At 42.1% G+C, this 19,147-nt stretch overlaps 1 protein-coding gene across 1 annotated transcript; it reads right to left on the reverse strand.

Moving 5' to 3' along the window:
- Positions 1–2,301: 2,301 nt before the first annotated feature.
- Positions 2,302–19,063, reverse strand: zgc:100829 (uncharacterized protein LOC445149 homolog). The gene is made up of 8 exons (XM_031760029.2): positions 18,819–19,063; positions 17,579–18,129; positions 13,581–13,725; positions 13,274–13,376; positions 12,146–12,187; positions 12,008–12,049; positions 10,325–10,616; positions 2,302–3,535 (listed from the first exon to the last, which is right to left on the reverse strand). Exons 2-8 carry the CDS (start codon positions 17,763–17,765, stop codon positions 3,312–3,314), a joined length of 1,035 nt encoding a protein of 344 aa, XP_031615889.1. The 5' UTR covers positions 17,766–18,129; positions 18,819–19,063; the 3' UTR covers positions 2,302–3,311.
- Positions 19,064–19,147: the final 84 nt, after the last annotated feature.

Below are 19,147 nucleotides of genomic sequence, written 5' to 3' on the forward strand. Positions count from 1 at the left end.
AAAGACTATGTACAGAATGATCATCCGAAGGAAAAATAAGTTTCAGAAGTTTCCTTATTTTTCCCCATAATAAGGATTAAAAGGCATTTTTGCCTTTCTACGTATCTGCAAAGAAAAATGAGAAGGAAACTTAGCTACTTCTTCGCTACAGAAACAAGCAGATATGCTTGCCACTGCTTAGCTGAAACTGTCATTAACCTCTGCTGTGTGCATGTGTCAGCGCAACAACACAGCGGGCTTGCATGTTTATTGGTTCAGCTGTTGCATGCTTTTTGAGGGGAGGGCCATCTTTGCTGTCGCAGAGTTTTCCAAAAGACTTCCATTCAGGAATTCATGCTTCTCTCCTATAATATCTTAGACGGATGCAAAAATCATTCTACAAACACAGTGACATTAAATGCATTTACCAGTGGGTGACCAAGACTAGGTAAACACGAATTTTATTATGATATCGTCTTAGCATACAAGTCATCACTCTATGAAATGTGTCTCCCCAGTAAATGTTTTTTAAGTATCATCTTTAGTTTCAAATATTCTTTAAATACATATAAAGAATATTTTTTTACTTTAATATTGTCACTTTTTCATAGACATACTATCTAAATTACCTATGCTTATCTAATGTAATCATGCTCTACACCAATATTTTCTTATCTTCTGTTGATTACTGCATTGCTGTTCTTAGATTAAGCGATTAAAAGTCCAAGCAGTGTTTAAGGCAGAGTGAATGCAGTCTTCCTACATTATCCATTTTTGTAACAGTTTTAAATTCAAGTTAATAAACCCACAGCACACACACACACACACCCCTACTATCTGAAGTCATCACAATCATTAAGGCAGAAGCTGGTCTCTCCAAGGTGTTCAGGGATCTGAGGCACATCTGGTTCCAGGTGAAAAACTCTGACGTATTCAGTATAATTAATACAATAGCTTGTAATGAAACTCGTTAAAATGGTGCCAGTGTGCACTTATGTTTGAAAGGAGTCTCGATCAATCAGCAGCGTCATGACACCCTTACACTGTGTCTTTTGTAGAGTATAGAGCGAATGCTGAGTCATGGGCTCTGCTTTGTAGACCTGTGCATGCATGTTGCTGCCTATCCAGACATTACAAAAACATAAATTCTGTCACCCCAAACTAGCATGCTATTTTACTTCCATCTCATGTGCTCCTGCGACTCCTGCCTTAAAATCCAGTGCCAGACTTTATTCTGCTGGACAAAACACTTCCTGTCTAAATGTTGTTAATGATGGCACTGTAGGGTATCAGAGGGCAATTTGCAACTCACCATTAATAAGTGAGTGGTGCATTAACTTAAAAGGTGCTGGAATGTTGCTGTTATTCACCCCCAGTTGGCTGATTTGTTACAGGGGATGTTCTTTAAACAGATTAGCCAGGTGCCAAACATTAGCCAAGGCAACTGCAATCTGCAATGGAAATCGCAGGTACAAATGTGAAAATATGCCTCAATTTTTGCAAAGATTTGAATTTCATCTGCAGGCTTGGAGAGGAGCATTACTGGAAATTAAGCAAGAAATGTCTGAGCACAGCGATAATAAGCGTGTGGGTGTATCTGTTGTGCTGCTGAAATTAAAATTTTACACTGACCCTGGTGAAGCATGCAAGTATATTTGCTGAGGCTGGACATCTAAAAAAGGCAGATATTCTCAGTTCACCAGCTGCAACCTACATGTTACAGAATTTTTATTTTTTTTTTACAAGTAAATAATCAAATGATTTCAAATGTTTTGCCCTCTGAACGCCACATGAAACATTTTTTTAAATTTCTTTTTTATTGGGATTACAGTGATGAAAGTAAGCTAAACTATAAATTCTATGAATAGAATTATCCAGTATTTCAGAATTAGTAGGAAAGGGACAAGACTGTTTGCTTCTTGATCTGACTGGTTACCTGTTGTAGCTAGTTTCTAGTTCAAGTTCAACTGACCAATCACATTGGAGCAGATTTAAAAAGAAAAGCTTACATCAAAAAGAGACTGAACACAAACTTTCATTAAAAGTGGTTGTTTTGGGGGTTTTTTTAATCTTTGCAAACAATGACTAATGGACAGCATTCTTGGCTTGAATATCTGGTGGCTACATCAGAACCCCGAAAAATTGGCTGTTGCTCTCAGAGGCTAAGTCAGCAGATTAGCTGAAGGATTGCCAGACAGAATAAACAGAGACAGAGTGAGAGGGTTTTTTTAAGAGGGTAAACAAAACACACACACACACACACACACACACACACACACACACACACACACACACACACTCAAACTTTAAAAGACTCAGGTGTACAAGTTATGCAGTTTTATTGTTTCATTGACTGTACCACACAACCTTGACATCAAAAAAAGAGGAAAAAAAAAAAGATGTCCCTCATTTTATAAGTGAACATTGCAGTAATGTTAAATACCCCGTTACAAAATCTCACTCCTCATATAGGAAAATTTAAAAAACAAAACAAAAAAACAATAAGCAAAAAGTACAGCCACACAGCTCAAAAACATGAAAAGCTGGATTATTTGGCAGCAACTGTCTAACTTGCCAGGATTTGATCCACTGGGAGTGACAGATGAGTGCATTTGGCACTGTCATTGGTCCACAACAGGTCGCAGTGAGCCTCCTGCCAGGTGGCAGAGGGAGACATACATTGCATTATGACAAATAAACAACTCTACACTATTCCCAGGGAGGAGACAGCAAGATAAAGGAGGCCCCTACTGTGCCTTCTTTCACACCCTTATGCCCCCCCATGCCCATTCTTTTGTTCAAGAAGACAGAAATAAGGAGGAAAAACAGAACCAGGCATGTGTGCACACCAGCGAATGTAAACTGTCTTATAAGCAATCAAAAGAAAAGGCAACTTGTCAGTAAATATCGTGTGCGCGGGCTTTGTGAATTAGGGTAAAAACTTTTAGAAAAATAGCACATTTTTTCATGCTTGTACGAAGTGAAAAGCATCAGTAACAAGTAAATTCATGTGAAAATATGTGCGCCATCATTTTCCTGGCAAAATGTTTAAAAACTTTCAAATGCAATCCACTTCTTTGGAATTCTTTTGACTTAAAGAGTGTTTACAGTACTGCAGCATCAAAAAAAATAATAACAATAAAAGAAAACCATTACATTCAAGCATTTCCATCACTGTGCATTCAGAGTGACAGCAACAATGCAAACATTACCACTTCTAAACCACCTTTGGAGTCCATCCCATTAAGCCTCTGAATGAGGCATCACAGTAGGTAATCTGAATCACAGGGATGCATGAAGCTTGGGCGGGTGCCTTTTCACCAGTGTACGGATTACCTGACAGTAGGTGTGCTCGTTTGACGCAAGTGGCTAGGTTTTGAGGGAAGGGGTGGCTTAATCCCACGGGAAGGGGTCTGCGCGGGGTTTATAGCGCTATCGACGCTGAAGGTTTTCATCAGCTGAGCCACACGGCCACGCCCTGCGCAGATTGGTGCACTCCCTGACGTCCTAGGCTCCTCTGAGCTAGCCTTTTGAAGCTTTTCTGATTCGCCGATATCTGGAAGAAAAAACAAAAAACAAAACAACACACAACAGTTTACGTTTTGCCTTTAAAACCACAGCAACATGATCTCTTTAGTTCCCTAATGCTTACAAAGCTTTGTTAAAGGAGAGGTGATGCAACACGGTGGTAAACATGCCACATGTTCCAGGTATCAAGTTTAGGATGAAAAAATATATTATATAGAGAGGGATGTTTGTGTGTCTCTGCACAGTTTTCAGTTAGATAGAGGGCTTAAATGCTTTGCAAATCACTTATTTATGATTTTATGTTCAGTAGCCGTTGGCCAAGCAGGAATCAACCACTACCCTTCCCGCAATGCCATGTTAGCTCGCTCTTCACCCTTTTCTGCCTTTTTTTTCTCCTTTTCATTCGCTTTCCTTTATCCCGCTACGGCTGAGCAGAGGTCATCCTCAGTGGAAGTGTAGTAGGGACACAGCTGGGTGTAGTTTGTGCTTTTGTGTGCGTGCGTGTGTTGCCGAGGTACTGTGTTTGGAAGAGGGTGTAATTGAGGGAGGAATGGAGGGAACAGGAGTAACGAACGAAGGGGAGGGAGGGCCGCAGGGACGGCAACGGAGAGCAGACAGACGCTGCTCAGACACCAGAAGGCTTGAGGAGCCACATATTTTTAGCGTCATCCCCGGGGGACAGAGATATGTGAGAGCACCCGTGTGCGTGACTACAGACACACACAAACGTGCGCACACGCAGAAAATAGAGTGAAAACACACACAGGCGTGCACAGAGTTTCTAACAGCTGAATTTCAAAAGACACGCACATTCTCACGTTACGTTCAGGTCCGTGCATGCTCTCGCACACATAAACACGAATGCAGACCGCAGACCCCCACCCCACCCACTGCACATGGATTCAGTCACGCATGCGGCCATCGCTGACTAACGCCACGGCATAGTGCACACACACACACACACACACACACACACACACACACACACACACACACACACACACACACACACACACACACACACACACACACACACACACACACACACACACACACACACACACACAGAGGTGAGGTACAGCCAAAACCACATGGGCACTCCTGAGGCCAGGAAACCTTTAAAGCTCTTGATGTCTTGCAGGCATGAAAGGGAGAGACCTAAAGTAGCCTTTAAGGTTGTGTTATTGTTTATTGCTGTTTACTCTCCTTTCGCTCCTCTTTCTCATTCTCTCGTGCACCTCTCCCCGTGGCTCCAACACCTCCCCTCTACCTTCCTTTTGCCCTGCCTTCCTCTGCCCCCTGACCCATAGTTCCTGTGTTAATGTCCTCTCGCTGCGTTTCGTGGGCTTGCCTCTGATTGTCTCGTTGTGTTGTGTGGTCACCACGGAAACCTTGGATAGGCTCCAGCAATTGAGGCTGACACACATTCAGGCACGCACCGAACACACACAGATGCACAGAAACACAGACGCGGGTACGCACACACACTCATGGCCAGAGAGTTTTTTGAGCTCAGAGCCTTCCTGCAGGTCTGGAGTGGAATGCTTAATAGAGACGGAGAGATAGAAAGAGCAGGAGAGGGAGGATTGGTGTATGGGCAGGGACTAAATGAAACTCTCCTCAGCAGCTGCACCCCGAGCTCTGTCCGTCCGCCGAAACAAGTCATTAAAGCTACCTGCGAAAACACCTATTTAAATTAAAGAGAACCTCTGCATCGAATTGTTGAGATTGATTAATCTCCCAATCGAGCATTCAAGATGCCACCCATCACGTCCCGGGGCAGCTCGTAAATGTACAGAGAGGACAAAGAAGAAGGGCGGGAAGGAGTGTCAATGATAAGGCTAGCACAAAAATTAAAGACTAATCTATCTCTTTAAAGATGTCCACATGTCTCGCAGAGAAAGAGGAGGGGTGTGTGGGTGGAGGACTTGGGTGGGAGGTGGGGGGCAGAAGTGGGGCAGAGGGCAGAATTCCCCAGCAGCACGTCTGTGGACTGAAGGGTGGGGAGGAGGAGAGGTGTGGGTGCGCGTGTGTGTGTGTGTGTGTGTGTGTGTGTGTGTGTGTGTGTGTGTGTGTGTGTGTGTGTGTGTGTGTGTGTGTGTGTGTGTGTGTGTGTGTGTGTAAGCGTTGGGGCAAGCTCCTGCATGGGGGCTGGGGCCCCTGTCACTTATCAGCTCTGGCTGAGCGTCGCCCAGGGCTAGAGTCGGAAAGCAGCGCTGGAATGCGTGTCCTTCCCTCTGAAGGTGAAGCCAGAGGAGAGCGGACGGAGACACAGGGAAGAGTTATAAACACAAAAACACGCGTGCATGTATTAGCTGCAGAAGACTTTGATGTTCTTGAAACTATCCTCAAATCAAATGGGCCATCTCAACATATATAGATTTATTTCTTGCACCAGGTCTGCCATCCTACCTTCATTATCTGAAGTATTAACAGTTTTTATAACTTTAACTAAGAAATAAAAATCTCAAGATTCAGGATTTATTTTGGCTGCCAAAATGGGCCCAGCACTTAAGAGGAGAAAACCCACGCGATCACAGGGTGAAGCTCCACACAGAAGGACAGGTCCAAACCCAGGAACCTCTTTCTGTGAGGCAACAGTGCTATCCACTGAGCTCCCACAGGTTTCACGTTTTGTGCAGAGTCCCAGTTAACAGTAAGGCTCATTTTCAAATTTACAGGCTTTCAGTGATCATGTTTTCAAGCATGAGAACTGATTTTTTTTTTTCTCCACGCAGATGTTACACCTGTTTGTTTCCAAAAAAGTCTGTTTCCTGCCAAAAGAAACTGAAGAGAAAACTGGTGAGAAATATGGATTTTTCTCACCACCATTAATTACCAGATTATTTGTTATAAATACATCAACACTGTGAAAAATACCAGGGTTTAATTGCCATTTTATTTGTTCACTCGCAATTTCTGCCAAGAAGGTTTTGTGGTTGGTTTGGTTTCATTGTTTCTCTGTTTATTAGCAGGATTACTCAAACATTTTAGCAGAGGTGGGACTTGGTCCAAAATTTAATGCCATATCTTCACAGATACCATCCAGCCACGACTTCTGAGAGACAAGCTGGAGCTATCGGGAGTGGACCACCACTTCTGCTTGCTTTCTTCTTTCTTTCTCAACATGTGATCCAGGTGATCGATATATGTATTTTTTGTCTGCTTATTCTGTTGGTTTTTGGTTTTTTGCCCTTTTTCCCCGTCCCTCTTCCCCGCTGTTTTTCTTTCCCTCTTTCTTTCTCCCCTTTCTTTCCCCCAGTCAAGTCTGTCCCGTATTCAGCAAGTGAAAATAAAATAAACAATAAAAGGTGAATCAAATGGACCATTACGGCAAGGCTGGGATGGTCCATTTGGTAAAGTAAATCCGTTGGGCATCTTTCTTTGCCTTTAGACAATAATTCTGATGGCAAAAGAACCAAACGGGACAGGTAAAAAAAAATAAAATAAAATAAAAAAAATAAAAATAAAAAAAAGGGAGTGGACCACCACATGTCCCAGTGGATACTGGACTACCTCACAGAGGTAGGGGGAGGGTTAATGTCTTACGTTTGTTTTCAAGAAAATATCACAAACTGATCTGGATTCATATCCTCCTGGATCCAGGAACTCAATCCATGTATAGCAAGGCTTTCCTTTGCTTTTGTCGAGATATACGGACTTGGAGACTCTTGTTCTTTCCCAACCTCTTACCTGACTAATGTAAACCCTTTAATCTTTTTAAACCATTTAAAATTTATCAAACATGGGATAACAGCATCCTGTCAATATCCAGACTTTTAAATTGGATTTCGTCTTATCCTCCTGGGTTAGCCTAAACCATACTGGCTTGTCATGACATCCAATCTACCTGTGTATAACATTTACAGCATGAATGCTCCAGTGTTAGATTTCAGAGTTTTATGTTCCTCGTTGTAGCTGTAAATCCAAATTTATACTGTCACTAATGCAGAGTTAGTTATTCTTCGGGAAAGTGAGGCGTGAGCCACGTTAACTGCTCAGGATGCATGAACCCTCGTCATTACCCACATTCAAATGAAAACAGCTGAGGCATGAGCCTCATCTTTGTTGGCCGCCTCCTCCTGTTGGAACAAGCTTCCTGCCATTGTCAAGGACAGACACTGTGTCAGTATTTTTGCTCCGGAGTCAAACACATTTATTCAGTACTGTGTTCAACCCACCTCAACTCCCACCACACCAGCTGTTCTTTTGGGTTTCCTTTCCCTTTCTTCCCTCCACATTTTGCTCTTATTCAATGTCGTGCTAGCGCCCAGTGAGCATAGACGTAGCCACTAATCTAACCACTAAAGTGGGTGAAGACGCACATGCCGCCATACTTTTAAAATACATCTTTGCATCCAGATCCACATTTAACTAAAAAACAAACAAGAAAAAAAACAAACACACTTTGTCTTTTTGCGACATTCTCATGAGTGTGTCAGCCCATGTGTATGGGTTTGACTGCCAAAAACCTGTAATGAACTTCAATGTTTACAATAATCAGAAAAAGGGGGCGGGGTGCTGGGGCAAGAAATATTTTCAGGATTGTCCCCCCTCCCCATTTTTTATGAAATGCTAAAAACATGTGGGTAAACCAATAGACAGTCACGCAGCTATGAGTCAGTTCCTGTTAAGGTGCTGGGAACTTGCTTTTGTTGTATAGCTTTCTGAAGTAAACTGACACTGTCGACATCTGCCTGGTATAAACTTAAGCTGCCCCAATAAAACTGCTGCAATCACCGTTGAAAGGAAAAATGTGATTTTATTTAGGTTTCTTTGTTTCTTCCAAATTTAAAAAATGGTTCTGGAGGAAGCCAGCCTCCAAGTTCATTTTGCAGTGAGCATGTGGTGTAGGGAGAGCATGTTTCCAGCAGAGGGACCTTTATGGAGATGAGATTTTCTGCTCAACTGGACTTTTCTTTCCCTACAGTATCACTGATTTCCACTGGATGGTGCTAACTTCACCCTTACAATGACCATTTTTATACTTAACTGGGTCACTGTGTGGTAGATGAGCTTCCAACAGGTATATTAGATATTACAACGATAACTCGAGCAAGATTGAAACAAGAAATTGGTTCATCTCTACAACATAAAAAACCTATTTAACACTGCCACAAAAGGAAAGTTGCATGAGAGGAACAGAGCCCATAAAAGACTAAAAGAGAAACAAAATCACTGATACATTACCCTGACAGGAAGACCTCATCTCAGCCCAGATTGAAACAAAATTAATATAATATACAATACTGTGCAAAAGTCTCGTTTCACACCTTATTTCGTTCCATGTTGGTTTCAACAAGCCAGACTTCTCCATGCTTTCTGAAGGTCTTTCAAAGCTTTTATTTGAATGCTGAATTTGAATAATTCGCTGAACCCATTTCCCCTTTTCCTAGGAAAATATAAAGAAATAACGAGTGATTCAAGACTTTTACACAGTATTGCAGCTTTGAAGAACAACCTTTGCCAAGATTGACACAGAAGGATAGATAAGGCATCATTTACAAAACCCTTTGTTTTAATTTTTTGACTGGTATCCTTTGTTTTCTTTATTACTAAATTACCACTTAACAAAGGCATATTTTTACACTTTTACCCACATTTATGTTGCCTCCATGAAACAACACAGAAGAACACATGGAGTGAAGTTGAGTTTGGAGTAGTCATCTAGGGAATTAATATTTTAGTTTTACTGCTGGCAGATAATTCGCCTTCACATTTTTCCTTGACCTCATGATATTTTCCATCAAGGTCAAAAAAAAAAATTTTTTTTCTTCTTTTTTTGTATTTGCTCACAAACTTAGCAAGAAGCTCTGAAGAAAAGACTGGAGAATAAAGGATCTGGAGAGGAAGGGCTAGGGAGAGGATGGAATGAGAGGCAAAAAAAATGAGAGGAGAGAAGAGCAGAGCAAACACCCCTGCTGGCCACCAATTTCCATCAGGAAATTGGTTTTCACATTTAGATTTTTTTTTGGGGGGGAAGGGGGGATTGGACCCTCAAATCCAGCAGATTTGGTCCCACCAAATGTCGACTGCATTGCCACGGCTGTTGACTAATTAATTGTTGACAGAAACTGATCACAATAGAGAAGCTATCAAAAGAGCAGGTGTGCACGAGCAACATGGTACAAGGGGACAAATCCCAGTCGCATACGTTTTTTTTTTTTTTTCCTTTTTTCCCCCTCTAGGCAGGCCTCTTTTACTCTGCCAGTCCATAAAGATTCCAGGGGGCTGAGGCACTATTTGGCGAGCACATTGGGTTTCAGGAAATAAATCCTTCTTCCTTGCTGCAGCACAGAGAAATTTATCTAGTATGAACTTTGTTCAGACTGGTTCTGCTCAGCTCTCCAAAGCTATTATTACTCTTAGAGAAAAAGCCGCGGCTGGCTCAGAGAGCGGTGGTGATTGTCACGTAAGGCAGTAACCATGTTGTGAACTCAATTTTAAACCCATGTGTTTAAACCTGGGTCCAGGCTTTCCGCAACATATGAAACTTAGCCAGAAATAAGAATCATGCACTTCTCACAAATCTTGATTAGTTTTGTTTATCCACGGTGACACTGATCATAATCAATATGGCTGCTTTTGCTTATTGGATTACAGGAAAACAGAAAAAAAAAAAAAAAAAAAAAAAAAACACACACACAAAAAAAGGTAGAAGGGGTCTAAAGCCTCTCCCACCTGATACTGGGAAAGATGGATGGTACACCATACAGTTTTCCCAGTACATCACAGAGGTTAAAACAATACCATGTCATCAATTCACTCCAACCTTAGATCTGACATGGACTTTTATCTCAGAGTTAAATTCACTCACCTTTACCACCCGGTGACTCCTGCGACTTCTGGGGTTCTTTTGAGTGCAGGCTCCCTTTGGTTGATGACGTCATGCCAGAGTCTATTTTGACAGCGCTGCCGGGAGAAGAGTATGGCACGGTGGTAGCCAGCCTCGGATTTGTGGGGCCAGGTCTCGTGTTGACATAGTCTGGTGCCGCATTTGCAGAAGCCAGTCTCGTCTTGACAGCGTTAGCTCTCATGGGAGGCCTGGAGCAGATGGAGGGCTGGGGAACTGACTTCTCCTCGGATGCATTGGCTGACTTCAACTCGAGCTGCAGAGTGAGGAGTGACAAAAGAGAAGCGGGGAGTGCGATCGGTGTTGACAGCTAATTCACATACAGTGGAATTACTGTCATGTTTGATTAAATCATTGGATAAATGATTCACTAAATTAGAATCCTCCAGTGACAACATGGTGCCGTAATGAAACATGCAGAACTATGACCACTGATTAAGAGTTTAAGGATGTTTGGAGAGAAAATTATAAGGTGACTAGAAAATCAAGCAGCCTTGCTAATCTTGCCTCCTGATCTTACGCCTTCTTAATCAACAATCTCACTCTCTCCTCCTCCCTCACGACGACTCCTTCGCTCTCTAAATCAACTGGAGAAAAGCTGCAGCGGCGTTAGCAACAGCCACTGCTACATCACCAAAGCGCCCCCGTTTCCTTTCTCCTCCAGGAACAAATCATTCAATCTATAAACAAGGCATTCAACCAAATTATGAATCCTATAAAGAAAGGCTTATGCTGTGAATTCTTGGCTGTCACACTTGCCAAACCTCCTAAGGTGTGAATGCTTTCTTGCCACGTGCACATGGGGTGGGCCAAAGATGTGCTGGGGCCTGTAATGGAGAGAGGCTGGTATGGATATAAGATGTGAGGGAGAGAAATTTCTGTCTGTGGCGAAGAGGAGGGGAAAAAAGAAGAAGAAGAAGAAAAAAAAAAAAAAAAAAACGGAACAGAGGAGAGCTCACGCGCCCAAACCTCAGGAGACTATCCCACAATCCCATCCATCTGCGACTGACGCATTCTCTATCTCTGGCGTTTTAATTCCCTGATCAAGTTCATCAACCATCTGTTCTAGGGCAGTCCAGAAATCCTGCCTTGCCTCTGTGATTCAGCTGTTCTTGCAAAGCGTGTCACCTGCGCACACACACACACACACACGCACCCACGCACACACACACTTGTATGCACATAAACACAGAAGAAGAAAGCAAGGGGATATAGCAAGCCTACTCCCCAAACGACACAAGGCTGGAGCGGCGATGGAGCTAGTGGGAGGACAGGACAGTTCAGCTGTTCCCCGGAGAGAGAACTGTGAGGGGCGCGGCAGCTTAGACAAGCGGGAGCACAGAGAAGGAGAATGCCGGGAGAAAGATGATCTGCAGAGAGGCTGGGAGCGAGGGGACAGCTGGCCCCAACCACCATTTCCTGTGACTCAGAGGGTGGGACTGCCACAAAAAGTCATATAGGCACTCTGTGGTGGCGGTGCTTCAAAGAGCTAAAGATTTTACTGCACATCGTATAAAGCACCTTGCTGAAACAAGTCTTTTAAAAAGTGTTTTTCTGCGCAGTTATGCAAACACTTCTTTACTTCAAAATATTTCAAAAAGCTAGAATGAGATCAAAACATCTACAATGACTTTAATTCACAGATACCTTTGCAGTTGCTGTAGGCGGTGAATGCTCGCTCACTGACACCTGTGGGTTTAACAAAGACATTACATGAGTGATCCGGGCAATGATGCAGTGTGAGAGCACACAGCTCTGTTAGTTCAGGCAGTTACGCCAACTCACCGGCAGAGGGAGTAAAGTGCTCGTCTCCTCACATTTCCCCTGCTGTTAGAGAAAGAGACATGGTAGTTAGTACTGATGGCGACACGTCATCTTCCTCAACTTTTAGAGTTCACTGCTTGGAATGAGCTCTTAAGTCTATAATTAAAGGAGTTTAAGAAATAGAGATGAGATAAAATACTTAATCATGTGAATATATTTCAGATTAAAAGTTGCTTTAAAAAAAACCCCAAACATATCTGTGCAGTGGTTTTGTTTCTGTAGGAAAAACAATGATGGGCTCTTATTTCCACTGAATGAGCAGCAAGCAGCTTTAGAGAAACATCATGGTCAGGCCAGATGAGACCATGTACGCTGGCTCGCTGTGGCTCAGTGTGTGCATGGTTGCCATGACAACACAGCAAATCTCTTTTTGAGATAGCAAAAAAAAAAAAAAAAAAAAAAGGAGGCACCCAGCAGCACCCCTAAGACACGCTCGTAGGCACACACACCAAAACTAATACACTGCTGCGCGCGCACACACACACACACACACACACACACACACACACACACACACACACACACACACACACACACACACACACACACACACACACACACACACACACACACACACACACACACACACACACACACACACACACACACACACACACACACACACACACACACACACACACACACACACACACACACACACACACACCTAAAATATCACCAGGCCAGAAATCATCAGCACATTATTTTGACACAGAAACAGGGCAGCGATTGATTTTCACCAGCTATGCTCAAGAACCTAATGGAAAGTTTCCACAAACTGCTCTGTGGGTATGAGAAGAGAAAATGACTCCACCACAGTGTTGAGATTGAGATGGACATAACGAGTTGAATGGATAAGAGATAAAGAGCACCGTGAAACTTTATTTTATGTCGATCTGAAAGGCCACTCCATCTCAGTCATTTTTTATTATATATGATGTTTTAATCAACTTTAACATATTTATTAGGTGTATGTTTTTATCTAAATCAAGAGGCGATAGCAGTGTTTGATATAAAAAAAAATTATGACTTTTTTTCTCTCCAACCAAAATGATTTGATTTCTAAGGATCACAGACAGCTACACACACCTTTAGATTCAGGGAGACGCCGGGTTGCGTTTTAGAAAGGAGGTTCTCTCTCTCAGTCTTGACAGGTTCCGTGTTTTTTCTGTCCTTCAGTATAGTTTGATGGCTGGAAAACAAACAGAATGTGTCACGTATAAAACCCAACCAAATCTCCTTAAATGACAATCTGTTAGCAACAAATGCACACAAAAAAAAGAAAAACAAAACTGAAACACAGATTCTTCTATGTTACGCGTTGTTCTCTGCCTTTAATCTTTATTTTAAAAAAAAAACCCATCACTGTCTGTTTTGTATTACAAATGTGTGTTACCTCGTGTTGTTCTGCAGGCTCGGAGTCTTCTTCTCTCCAAATCCCGAGCAGATGAATTTGGAGCTCAGCTCATCCACCTCCCCAATCACAACAACCGCCACGTCCCCATCCCGGCCGAGCTGCCAGCTGACACTCTTATTGTTGGCTGTTAAAAACACAAACACACTTAAACATTACAAGTCAACTAGCTACTGAAACAAAACTGAAAGTGCTTTTGAATTTCCCTCAGTGACCCTGTCAAAAAAAAAAAATTATGGTTTAAAAAAAACAAACAAAAGCATATAAATGTGAAGGTGGGATATGCCTACAAATCTTATAAGGCTATATCAAAATAACACAACAGAATACATGATAAAATATTGAATAGACTATTTAGAAGGACTATTTTGAAAGCCCACCCCTGATTTTTAAAACGATTACTCTGAAATATTTTATTAACATTGATAACTAGTGATCGACATAAGCATACTTTCACCCTCACATAACAACTTGTAGTGCTGGTTAAAGACATTCTTAATCACAGTCCCGTCTTGGTGAGAATAATTTATAAATGATGACTTATTCATTTATTTATTGATTTATTATATTCACTCTGCTGTTTTGCTTTCTAGATGGGGTCAGCGGCTTCCAACCAAATATAATATACGCCTGAAAAAAAAAAGTCTAAATAAAGGTGATCGTGTTGTATGGTAACGCGGCTCACTTAAAAGATCACTAGTGAAAGTTACTTGTTATTATCTTGCGGCTTCTGACCTATCGCTTTGTCTTTCCTTTTACTCACTGATTTTACTGCAGCTTTCTGTTATTGCAGTGATCACAACATTTAACAAACCTGTAGCGTTTCCTTGGGATGGAGATACATATTTGTGTGTGTGTGTGTGTGTGTGTGTGTGTGTGTGTGTGTGTGTGTGTGTGTGTGTGTGTGTGTGTGTGTGTGTGTGTGTAAATGACAAGTCTTTCTCACACGATAAAAGGTTATTAAGCTGCAAATGCTTACTTTTGTTTTAGAACTGATGCTTTTCATCCTATACACGAGCTCTTTAGGCAACATTATAAAATTCAGGTTGCCTTCTTAAAGACCTCATAGTTCATAGAGCCTGGTTCTGCTGGAGGTCTCTTCCTGTTAAGAGGGTTCTTCTTCCCCACCATCGGCAAGCGCGTGCTCATAGTGGATAGTCTCATTTTAGGCCCTCTCTTTCTCTCTAATATTGTCTAAATTACAGTACAGTACAAGACTTGTCGGTGAACTGGTGTTATATAACTAAAGCTGGACTGAAACGCACATTATTCTCATACTCATCAACCCACTCAGTAATCCTTTATGCCCTGGGGCTGTCTTGTTATCCTGGGGTCGAGACTGCTATCAGAATATAAATGATATTCGTCACAGGCTAAATGTGATCACTCAAAACAACTTTGTATTGATTTGCAGTCACCCATCTGTGTAAGGGGAAAACATGGACCCACAGTGAGCCAACAAAGACACTGGATTTAATCACAGTAGATGTCAAGAGTTGGGTTTTTCCTTTAATTTGTCATCTGTCCATATGTCACTTCCTTGTAACTATGTTTGGAGCACTGAGAAGTTACTTTCATGGTGAACTGGTTTTGCCAGCCAACCCTGTGGATCACATTCCAGCGAGGCATACCAGCATGACGCAGCCGTCAGAACATACCTCTAAATACGTTTCCAACAAAAACTGACAGCAAAAGCCACAAAACAATCGTCAGACGCACATGACACGAAGCCTGTCATCTGAGCACAAGGATGCTACATTTTATGTGATGACAGAATGAACAGGAGGCATTTCCACTGTCGTCAGCAACAATGTGTTGCACTTTCTCATAAGCAGAATATATCTGTCTTCGAAATAACAATCTGTTGCTGAAGAACAAGATCAGGGATTCTAATCACAGTTTTTCCCGCCTCGTGTAAATGTCACCAGTCTAAGTACAACATAAACAAAGGGCAACAACAACGTAAAGAAATAGGGCAGCATACAGTCAAAGTCAGCACATAAACACTCATTACCATGAGGACAACCTCGTGGTAACCACAAAAGCACTTCCAGAAACAAAATTGTACTTAGAAAAGTAAAAAAAAATAGCAATGTCTTTAGTTTTAGTCTCTCTCAGTCTGATGTCAGAACAAACAGCCCGATAAGGCACTGCTGTGTGTGTATTATTTTGGACTAGGATTTAAATGTGACTGTGAGTCATGTGTTTGTATTGTTGTATTGTGTTAATGTACTTCTGTGAGGTTCTTTAATCCTCCAGTTTGACAAGTGCGCTCCTTGTCATAATAAGACATTTCAAAAGTGCCACCAAACCTAATTAGACCTACGACAACAACAAAATCAAAACGAGCACAGCCTGCACTGGAAACTAACCAAAACTAACCTGAATCGACAGGCAAAACCGGAAAACTAAAGAAAAACAAAAACTAATGGAAAACACAAAGTACAGGAGCAACTGCTGAGCAGGATAGGAGCTTCATTTTGTTGCTAAAAAACCCATTTGGCATTTCAGCTCTCCCACAAGGCCATCCAGAGAAAAATCAAAGTCTCCCTTTGTTTTTCAAACACATACATTTCCTGCTAACTTCCCCTTTCAGACTTTGCTAATTGTTTAAAGGCCTTAGTCTTGACTCATGTCCTATTTTTACACAGAAATATCAACTATCCACCATTTCCTCTACACGCAAGAAGAAAATAAAAAGCTGTGTTTGTGGAGAAGAGTTGTAACCATGTGTTCTCAACCTACAGCCTCCTAGAGATGGCTGCACTGGTCATTAAGACACAGTGCATTGTTCTCTCGCTCTGTACTACAGTTGATAGAAAGTGCTTTGATTAACCAAGACCAGACAGAACACATCACTGTGTCAATCATCAACCGGCTTTAAGTCATGCTGTGATATCACTGTGGTTTAAGTAACTGCTGCACTCATCCAAATAAATTAACTTTGCCCCTGTTGTTTGGATTAAGGTGATAGAGCAATTTGTTATGTTCATATTGTTACGCAACGCCCTTCTTCCAGAAGTCCTTAATACAAAAGACGTACAAGAGAAAATGCAGACACGCAAGATTTTGTCAAACCAGTTTCACGACAGGCTTGCAGCTTCCTGAGTTTCTGCTTGTTTTGTTTTTCCCATGCATACTCTCACCACCTAGGTTGAGCAAAAGAATTTACCAAATATGGGGAAAAAGACAGTATTTGTTATCATATCTCATGTCAGCACCTGATAAACACATGTACTCTTCGTTTAACTTCGTAAATTTCCCTACAGGGGCGTTATTGTGCCATCTCCTCCTGTCCTGTGGATGTTTTCTTCTGACATTTATTTGTCATCAAACACAGAATTCCAGATATGAGCAACATCTGGGACCTCACATTGCAATGTTTCAATTGGAAATAAAATGATCTAATTTAGAGTTTCTGTCTGTGTGAATGAGGCTCAGAAGACAAGGAAATTAGACCATACGGTCAAACTCTTTTCACCTTGTGGAGGGTGAAGCATTTAATAAAAAGTGCAATTATAACAGATATTTAAATAAAGATCTGCAATAGTTTAGGACGAGCTGTAGAAAAACAAAACAAAACAACCCCCAAAAAAACAAAACAAAACTTATTTTGATGCTCACTTCATGTTTTGACAAACAGCTGTTCAGGTAATTGGGAGCATGCAAACTCCAGCAGCTTATGATATCTGTCACAGCCAACGTACACATGCTTCAGTGGTTCCCTTATCAAGCTTTGTAACGCTCTATCGGATAATTCTCAGCACACTACTCATATATCTCGACTCCAAGGACTCCAAAAGCGCTTGCTCAGAAGAAAACAGATGGCTTCCTGTGGAACCTTTGTGAAAACGTGACAGTCGGAGTGCCTGAAAAACCTGAAGCTGCACCCTGCAGCTTCAGATTTGAGATAAACAGGAAGAGGGAAGGTTAAAAAAGGTGAGGTGGCGGCTGTGGTGGTGATGGATCAGTGTGGTTACCTTTTCTTGGCTTTGCTCTCTTGGACTCTGCGTCGCCCCCCTCTCTCTCCAGTTTCTCCTCCCGCTCTTTCCAGCGCCGCACCTGCTCTTGGCGCATTTTCAGGAACAGTGTCTTTTTCTGCTCTTCGTTAAGGGCTTCCAGCACCTCAGGGTCAATGTACATGTCCTTTAAGATCTGCTGCAGCATGTTGGCAGCCGAAGGGTTGGTGCGTTAACCTGGTACCACTTGGCAAGCAGTTGAAGCTTGCTTCTCGTAGTGTACAGTGTGTAAGGATGATTTATGGTCTCATGTCAGCAGAGGACTTTTGTAGCTTCTTCTTTGTCCCTATAGTCACTCTTGAACTCATGAATTAAGGCTCTTGCTCTTTCTACACATGCTTTTGTACAAGCTGTACTATCTCACACATACAAACTCTGTCTGTCTGTCTGTCTGTCTTTCTCTCTCGCTCTCACACACACACACACACTCACAAATCCTGCTTCCTTTCTATATTGTGCTCAGTTTCCCCATCAAGATGTCAGATTTCTTTGGAGGTCATCTTTGGCACAATCTATGAGAAAAACAAAACAAAACACACAGTAAAGATCATCTTGCATGATTTTCAAAGCTGCAGCGTCTTACATATTTTCTTAAGAAACTTCTTTTCTTATTTCCTAGAAATATCTGTTTAAGGCAGTTGTCTTGTCCTTCCCTGCATGAATACGGAAGAGCCCAAAGCCAATTTCAACACTTTACAGAAAGTCTGCTACCCAGAATGGGAGGAGATTCCAAAGGAATGGGACTGCTTCTGACATCAGTGTCCCACCCTGCTCCTTCCTCTCCCCAAAACCATGTTCGTTTCTCTCTAAAACTCTCACAAGATAGCGGCCCCCCGCCTTTTTTTTTTTTTTTTTTTTTAAACATGGCCAGTGTCTGGTAATGAGGGATAAAAATCTGGGTCATAGCACTGGACAGCGAGAGCCAGGTTGTCTAACAAGAGGATTGAAATGGACTCCTCCAGTCACAGTGGGTAGTTAAACAATGGCTACCACATAGGCAGCACTTGGAGGGAAAGAAAGCTCGTCTCAGACTGAAAACTATCACACTGGTGGAATACAGATTGGTGTCTGCTAAACACACCGCAGGGTGCAGAGAAGGAAACCAAAGAAAACAGGGGGGAGGGGGTGAAGTGGAGAAAATGAGTGCTACAAAACAAAAAGGGAGTTGCAAGAGAAGGTTAGAATTTGCTGAAGTACTCACAGTGGGATGTAGACAGCCGCTCCACAGCAGAGTATGCTAACTGAGCTGAGGGAGTCACAGCGCCTGTGGGTCCTCCTCGTCTTTGTGTGTATGACTGAGCTGATGACATCACAGCATTCCATAATCTCTTTACCTCCCTCTCCCTTCCTCTCTCTCCCTCTCTGACAGCCTCTCTCTCTCTCTCTCACACACACACACACACACACACTAAGGCTACATTTAAGGCCACATTTCAACTTCCTGAGTTGCTCTCAGGAAGTTGAACTCTCACTTTAAATATGCTAGAAAGAAAGGCATGCGTTCATGTTCATAACACACGTATTTTACAT

Source organism: Oreochromis aureus, linkage group 10, assembly GCF_013358895.1.
Source record: "Oreochromis aureus strain Israel breed Guangdong linkage group 10, ZZ_aureus, whole genome shotgun sequence".
Lineage (NCBI taxonomy): Eukaryota > Metazoa > Chordata > Actinopteri > Cichliformes > Cichlidae > Oreochromis > Oreochromis aureus.

What these genes read in the sequence shown, in the direction of transcription:
- zgc:100829 (XM_031760029.2), bottom strand. Translation starts at nt 17,765, where the DNA reads ATGCTGCAGCAGATCTTAAAGGACATGTACATTGACCCTGAGGTGCTG. An exon ending in GAGAGCAAAGCCAAGAAAAG is followed by an intron (nt 13,726 to 17,578) that starts GTAACCACACTG and finishes TGTTTTTAACAG; the next exon opens with CCAACAATAAGAGTGTCAGC. An exon ending in GCGTCTCCCTGAATCTAAAG is followed by an intron (nt 12,188 to 13,273) that starts GTGTGTGTAGCT and finishes TTTCTCTAACAG; the next exon opens with CAGGGGAAATGTGAGGAGAC.